Below are 8,586 nucleotides of genomic sequence, written 5' to 3'. Positions count from 1 at the left end.
TATGACTGCCATTTTTGAAAATTATTTGCTGTTATTATAGAACTTATCCAAAACACCAATTGTCTTACTTCTTATCTATTTCGTTATATAATTCTGCAGTAGTTTTCTTTGGATTTGTTGTCCTAATGACATAAGAGACCTGTCTTTATTTATCTTTTCTTCATTAAAAAGTAATCAACTTACATTGTTCACCCATGACGAGCAAACGTACTGTTGATGTTCTTGATAAAGATAATTCAAACACTAAAATATAATTTATTGGTGTGCTTAACCTTGTGACTTAAAATTTGTGTTAAAGTAAATATCTGATTATAGTAAAATTCAGAATATAAATCAATCTAACTGCACTTAGCTAACAACTGATTTATATTTTTTGTTTTTTATCTCATGTCAAATCATTGATAGAAACCATCCACCAATGACTTTGAGAATGCTCTGTCATTATAATGACCATTTAAAGACTCTATAAAATTCAGCTGAAGAGGTTTGGTAAATTCAAAACAAATATTTAATTCAATACTAAAATTTTATTGCTGTGGGTAGTTATGCTGACAGTTGCATGTTTTAATGCAATTTTTATGAAAAGCACAATGTTACTGAAGTATCTAATTAAACTACCTCATAAAATAAACTAAATTGGTTTCTTTATATCTCAAAGTTGATGCTGTGTTGAAGTATGATTTTTAATTAATGGCAACGATTTTGCATTACCTGTGCACCAGCTACCGTTAATGCAATCATCTTTTAATCAATCAACCTTGATAGAAATCGTTTACAACAACTCGTATAATAAAATAAAATGCTTACCTATTTTTTATATAGCGATATTAACAGATTTTGCGAAATGCACCGGGAACTTTTTGTCACTCCTTGAATGTGTGCTTTAAATAATCACTCTATTGAAAAGACAAGCCAAAGTAACTTGAAATCTTTACATTAAAATTTCATGAAAGTAGTTTGAAGTTTCTAATACGGTCCAGATGTCACGAAAGACCCTATAGCAATAACCCTTAATAACAATGCGAGTTTTACAATCCTATCGTATACAATAGAGCATACACTGCGTACCCAAACTTACTAAAGGACAAACTGATCAATCACATACTGATCTCTATGTATAACATACTGATCTGAGTATAACTTACATGTTCAAAGGTAACATATGGGATTTAGATATAGACGCTATGCGCTGTTACAATTATCCAAAGCAAGTAAGAGATATAATTTACAAAGTAAATATTGTTTAATTAATAAAGTCACAAGAATGTCCTTTGCTAGGTATAACCACTGTTAAATGTCAAGCAAAGGAATCACGAAAGAGATATAAAAGTCATGCTAAATTGAAGAGAAGAAAGACCTGCACCGTAAAAAAGATAGATTGAAGACGATAGGAAACAATCTGAAAACTATGGGTATTCGAAATGGCTATTGATAATGTTTCCAAAGGGAAAAGAGTGGAAGAAATTAGAAATTGACTTAACCTATAACGTTATTAACAATAACATGATAAAGATAAGATATTCTATGTAAGACAATGAATAGATGATAACTATTTTATTTAGTCAGTTTAACAAATCATATCCTTACTTTAAATATCTACATATATAAGTGTTATATATGTTATTATGTACGTTTATGAACTTAAAGAAATTTCCAAAATATTTTATCACAAATGAGTATATAACATTAAGATGGATTTCATTTCAAAGCTTATTACTACAAAAATCTAAATAAGAGCATTTACTTTAAATAAGATTTAAATCCAAAACACTTTAAGCTGAAATGCTTTATATTTATATATTAATATATGTGTGTATTAAGATTTTATGGATTGTTAAAGAAATCTTGATTATAATAAGAACTAATCTTATGATAAAGAATCTATATCTTGATTCTTGACATAGAGGTTTGCAACAGATCTAATCATATCATTATAATAGTTCTCTACAGTTGCAAGATTAAAATTCTTCATTTTTATCATATGATACATGGCATTATTCATTGCCTAAAACAGTCAGTTTTCTTAGTATACCCGGACTACCTTCCAAAAAAAAGATTGGAGTTTTGGAGTAAAACGCTGTCATTGCCACTAGAAGTTTTGTCTCATATTTAAAATGTAGAAATACGACTCTAATCGCAGTACAGTATTGAAAGAGCTAGGTTCTAAAAACTGCTAAGCGGAACGTAATACATTTACATCCTGGAATGCCTTTTCAAAGATTCTCCTTAAATACTCTAAATCGAGATTTTTATTGTTGAAGAAGGAAAACTTCTTTCTTACAACACTATTAGCATTTTATGACTTTACAGATTTGAGTCCGGTTTTGGAAAATTTTCAGAATTTCAACTGAACTTTAGTCTTGTCAGCTTTCCATCTCCGCCGGTACTACCTCATCTTACACAAATCATTTTCCACACAAACCATACATTGCACTTTGACTTAATTTGGTTCAAACCTCTGTATTTGTATAATTTGTCTCGCATATATCTCACGCAGAGTTGTTGACATTTAATTTTGAGATAATTATTGTTATTATTATTTTAACGATTATCTATTAACAATCATAAACATATCTATAATTTTTGTGATTTAATCAAAGTAGAACCAACACCAGATGGAATAGAAAGTATTTTGTCGCATATTAAAGCAATTTGAGCTGAACGTGCTTTGACCTCTTAATTTGCTCATAAATGCTGATCAGAAGGCATAATTCATCTCCGATATAAACACATCGAAATGTTATTTAGGCTGCTGAAAATCACACCTTTGATTTAATTAATTACAATACAATCATTTTGATGGCTTTGACCGTATCATAAACAAAATCAAAGCCAACAAAATGATTGATCGTTGCCAAACAGAAAACTGACATAAAATTGAGCTTTGATCATGCCGCGTACGTAGTTCGTTCGAAATAAATTAAATATTTGTAATTTATTGTGCAAAATATATAAAATTTATGATTTAGCAGTCATAACTAAATATTGTATTTTATATTTTTACTTTCATTTTGCAGACCCCGCCACTTTAAACATTTTTGCTACTCGTCCAAATCCGAAAAAGAAACGAAAATCACGAACAGCTTTCACAAATCATCAAATTTTCGAACTCGAAAAGCGTTTTCTCTACCAAAAGTATTTATCACCGGCGGATCGTGATGAAATTGCAGCAGGACTAGGGCTATCCAATGCACAGGTAAGTACCTAAGTAGTATTCCAAAGCATATATAAGTGGGAACACGTTTTAATTCACTCCATGATTAACAGGTGATCACTTGGTTCCAAAATAGACGCGCCAAACTGAAACGGGACATGGAGGAGCTCAAAAAGGATGTTGAAAGTGTGAAACAATTGTCAGCACATAAAAGTTTTTTAGAAAATGTTAATGACTTAAGTATTTTAAAGACAAGACCAGTCAGCAGACATCAGCAGCCGCAGCCATATACGCAGCCAATACATCCAACGGCACACACCATCCTCCCATGTATTGGTATTGAACACCGCAGCAGCAGCAGCAGCCGCGGCACACCAGAAGTCATCCTTAGCTACAATGGCAGCAACAGCAGTAGCAGAGGATAAGAAGGAGCTGAAGATGTTGAAAATGATGACACTGATGTACTACAGCGGAATGGACGTTGTGGGGAAAGCCTCGAGCGGCACTGTAATCTGAAACGACGACGAGTTCCACATAATATAGAATTTTGCTTCAAACTTCTTTATTAGCCCAATTTTATGTTTAAGGTTGAATGAACTTTGTTTCTCAAACTCGTATACAAAATTCAGTTAACGTTCTAGGGTTAATAATGTCCTATTAATATAAGCCGAATGAGAAGTGCACGTGTACTTAAGCCTAACTTATTTATAATGAAATATGCCAAAAAAGTTAATTACCATTTTTAAAAATTTTATCTTTAATTAAAGTATTTTGTTTAAACGAGTTTTTTTTTTATTCATAAGATGTGATTTATTTAATTTTAATTGAAACGTTTAATATTATATTTTAAAAACATTTATTTATTAAGCTTCTAAGGACATTTCTGAATTTAATTAATTTTATTTAAAAACATATAGAATTATATGTACATAAAACTTTACTAAATTATTTTAAATAAGTTATTTATTGAAAACTAATTTTAGTCAATAAATCATGCAAATTAATTCATCTGTTTTCGTTATTTGTGTTATCAGAGCAACACCTGGAGAGAAGATTAAATAGGACAGCTAATAATTGCATATTTGAATTTATGTTTAGGATCCCATTGGTTCCTAAGGAACACAACCTTAAATAAAACTCTGGTCTCTGCTGTATTTTATGTTTCAATTTTATTTTTATAATCTTTTACGCATATGTCTCCCAACTCCTAGATTAAGTTGGTTTTCTTCTACTTCTTCTCCATACCTGTGTTAAACATCTTTCAACAGAATAACTGGTCTATTAAATACTAGCAAACCATTAACGTTGCTTGGTAACCGATCATAGAACTTGTTATTTTTTTTGATATTGTGTACTAATAGAGACCAGTCTTCCAAATACTTTTGTTAACTAGTATTCCATAGACGCGATTCTATCTTCATGTCCTCTGATTGTTAATAATTTCGAATTTGCAATTCAAACGACTGCATCAAGAATTATTCCTACATTTATAGCACTTATAACACTGCTTTCATATAAATTTTATAGGACATTGTGTTATGTACTTTTTTCATTAAAACTGAAGGGTGATCCTTGTTGTGTTTGCGATTTTCAATTTTAGCCGTTCTAGTTTTCACTTAGAATGCGAAAATCTTCTTACAGGTCCTTATAACGATTTCTTTCTTTGAAATAAAAAAAATATGGTTATAAAACTATATTTTTGATTTGAATAAGTCCGAAAATAAAAATTTACTATAAATCAATTCAAATTATTATCAGGTCATTATCCAATTCTTGATATCCCAATTTAACTGAAGACCCAAATCAATTCCATTCTTTGCATATTAAATGCTATTATGAAAACATATTTTTCCCGTGTAACGCACCCTAAAACTCTGCTTTCAATATTTCTTTGATGAAATCTGTTGTACTGTACAAGACAAAGTTCAATTTACAGAGGATTTTTGTTTGCCTTAGAAAAGTTTATCATAAAGACCGTATAATACGGTCTTTGCGCTTCACATAAGTTAATATATCAACCATTTAAATATATTCTTATTTGTTTACCATGTACTGTATGCATTACACCATTTCACTAAATCCAGAAACCGTGTACAGTACTAAACCGTGTATTTAGTACTGTACTCATCATGTAATCTTTGTGTTCCATATAAGTTAATACACATCCCATTTTAATAAATCCAGAAACCATGTAGAGTTTGAAAAGAACAATGTCAATGTTTGCTTATTTTGTACAATAAGCATGATACGGTCTTTGCCCACTGTATAAGTAAATACACCAACCATTTAAGTAAATCCATAAATCGTATGACTTGTAGAGTTTGTAAAAACCGAATGTATCAAACGGTTTATTTTGTACTGTATGGCTAAAGCGTAATATTACGGTCATTACGGTTAATACGATATTTTTCTAATTACGAATAAATACAGTGCATGAACGAGGGACAACCTTTGTGGTATATTACATGCTTTGAAGGAAAAGTATATATATCGTAAATTGGATATCAAACTTAAGGCTTGGGAACAAAGTATTCAAGCTCTAGTTATACAGATATGATTTATGTATATCAATATATATACTTGAAAAGACTGTATAAATCGCAGACTAAAATTGATCACGTTGCGAGGTTTGTTAAAATGGAAAATGTGTTATATTAAAATTATGTTGCAGTAAAATTTGTGTATCAACTGAAAAATCTTTAAGTACATATCTTAGATGATATAAAAACTATCTGTCATTTTTTGTCAGTAAAGAAATACACTATATGATGCTTTATTACTATAATAATGATGAAACTACAGCAAAAACATTTCGAAAAATTTGTGGGTTGTTTCGTTCACTTACTGAAGTTTGTCAAAGAAGCACCACGCTCCGAGAAATATATATATAAATTCTATAAATTCTTTTCTATGTTTTATAAGGTCCATATAAATATCAACTGCAAACAAAGTTAAGAAGGCATCAATGGCTTAATCCAATATAAGAATGAGAGCATGTGAAAAGTGTAAGAGAGTTTGTAGATGTTCCAGTAATAAAGACACAATCATTACCTCTACGCATATTGACTAATAGAATGGTTTGCCTTGAATTATTGTTTTTTATTAGGCTATATAGTATATGAGATTATCTTACATAGTTGTGATGATGTTAGAGCCAACATTATATTATAGCCAACATTATAGTCAGATCCCTAGTTTAGTAAGCTAATTATTGCCTTTAACACCAATTGTCTATTATCCGCTGTTCCAGCCTGGTGCAATTGGTAATTTGATCTTCTAGTGCACATAACTTGACCATTTAAAAAGAAATATCAAAACAAGACAATGAAGGCAATACCAAGCTACATACATTTTTAATGACTCAGAACAAATTCATAGTATTTGATTGGGAAGTTTTGATACATCTACCATATATATCCCATGCCTTGTATTACTACTATTTCTTTCGGGCTCAGTAAATTTCTCATAATGAAAGGCTGAAAATCACTTAACTGAAGCTTTTCGCCGACAAACCACAAAAGTTCCACACCGATGGAACTATGATGTAATTCGAAAAGTGGCAAAAGGTCATAAATAATATTGTGGTCAATATAAATTTATTCAAATTTTTTTTCCTGAAATGTACTAAAAACCGAAGTACACTTTTCATATGATGCAATAGTATAAAATGAACTTAAGTATAGTATTTCCAAACACAACGATTTGAATAATATTATTGTAATAAATATATAACACATAACACATAATGTATTAAAATCTCTTTTTTCCCATTGGAATCCAAGCCAATGTTGATATTTTAAAAATACCTACAGAATACATATATCTGCCAAAATCCAAACTGTTTTTAAATGAAAACCAAACTTAATTGAATCTTAAATTTTTTATTGAGTGAGAAAACTGCTTAAAAAGGTCGTCGAACTTACCCTCGGATTAAATTATCATAAACATTAGCATTAAATGTGTTAAGTGTATCTACTGCTTCCTATGAGAGCGTACAAAGAGCTTGAAAATAGATAATTCCTATGTTCAACGATTTCTAAGTTCTTGATACTTGACTTAAGAATCGTTCAAATCATAATTTCGGGATTGTTGCTTCGGTTTGAAGTACTTTTGATGGCACAATTAGAGCAAATTATGAGTGTTATCAAGTATTATCACATTTTTCTCATGCCAACTGAAACCACACCAGGCTGTTGTGAGGCTGCACTTAAGCTGCTTGCAGTTGGACGAAATGCAATGAAAACTCACTTGATTCTACAAATGGAATCCAATTGCAGTGCATTCATTAGGCTTATCTGCAATAATATGTTACTATAAGTTGCGCAGATTAATTACATCAATTTTATTTTAACGAAAACACCAGTATAATCCAATCAATTACCTCAATACGAGTGTGCTTATTTCACACAAACACCCCTCTCAGAATATCATCCATACATAATATCCATATATGTCATATACTGTGCGAAATATAATGGCGGTAGTTGCGTGACACACTTTTCTCACTTACCGAAATCTACGGCCGTTTTTTCGATGTGATGTATTCACAAGCAGTCAATCCCTTTCACTCGAGTGCACTTGAAGAGGCGATCATTAGCCGCAACAATGCCAACGAGGTAACCACAAAAGCTGTGAGGCAGGGGCATTAGCATACAAGATATTAACTCACAAAGTTTCTAAAAATGCCAGCAAAAGAAATTTACATAATTTACGAGGTACACTCACACTTGCTTAGCGTAGTAGGAAATAACGTATGTATCTGATCGATGTATCGCGCCGTATGATTATGGAATACCAAATGCCACCCACATTGAGCAGCACTAAAGGCGGACGAAGCCTTTTAGTGCGCTGTGAAGGAGCATAAACAACTTTGGGTAGTAAAAAAACCACACACCTGACAAACAGTAAAACTCATGGAAGAACATCAAATGCTGCGCAACATAATTAAATCTAAAATATTAAATCTAAAATGTGAAATGTGAAATGTTAAATGTTTTCAACTTGAGGCAAATATTGTGCTCTATTTGATTTTACACGCATTCTACGCAAATAATTAATCTAAGGCGGGGGAGTTCGTCAATGAAATCACCGCCTTTTGTTAGTACTCGCATTCGCTCTTCCAAGTTGCTTCTGTTCCATCGCTTTTGTGTAAATAAACTTAAGAAATCTTCAGATAAATACGACTCATTTTCTTCTAAAGTCAATACAGCTTCATTGTTTATGTGGTGAATTTCAATTGTGCTATGGTGAGTTTGCGGTTGTAGAAGATTTCTAAGGTCGTGTGCGAGTTAGGCTAAGTTGATGCTAAACCAAATGGGAGATTTTTTGGGATTTTTTGCACTGCACACATTTTACCATTTATCAACACGTATCGACACATCAATACATTATCGACACAACTTAGAATTTCCCTCATTTAGAACGCAACTTAG

The 8,586-nt window shown here is 31.4% G+C and overlaps 1 protein-coding gene across 1 annotated transcript; it reads left to right on the top strand.

Annotated features, from left to right (window-relative positions):
* Window positions 1-1,162: 1,162 nt before the first annotated feature.
* Window positions 1,163-3,887, top strand: LOC119677217 (transcription factor LBX1-like). Its single transcript, XM_038088488.1, has 4 exons — window positions 1,163-1,211; window positions 3,018-3,196; window positions 3,268-3,353; window positions 3,406-3,887. Exons 1-4 carry the CDS (start codon window positions 1,163-1,165, stop codon window positions 3,668-3,670), a joined length of 579 nt encoding a protein of 192 aa, XP_037944416.1. The 3' UTR covers window positions 3,671-3,887.
* Window positions 3,888-8,586: the final 4,699 nt, after the last annotated feature.

This window comes from Teleopsis dalmanni, chromosome 2 (assembly GCF_002237135.1).
Source record: "Teleopsis dalmanni isolate 2A chromosome 2, ASM223713v2, whole genome shotgun sequence".
NCBI lineage: Eukaryota > Metazoa > Arthropoda > Insecta > Diptera > Diopsidae > Teleopsis > Teleopsis dalmanni.
The sequence above is the reverse complement of the archived record's forward strand: the minus strand, read 5'-3'. Positions and strand labels throughout refer to the sequence as shown.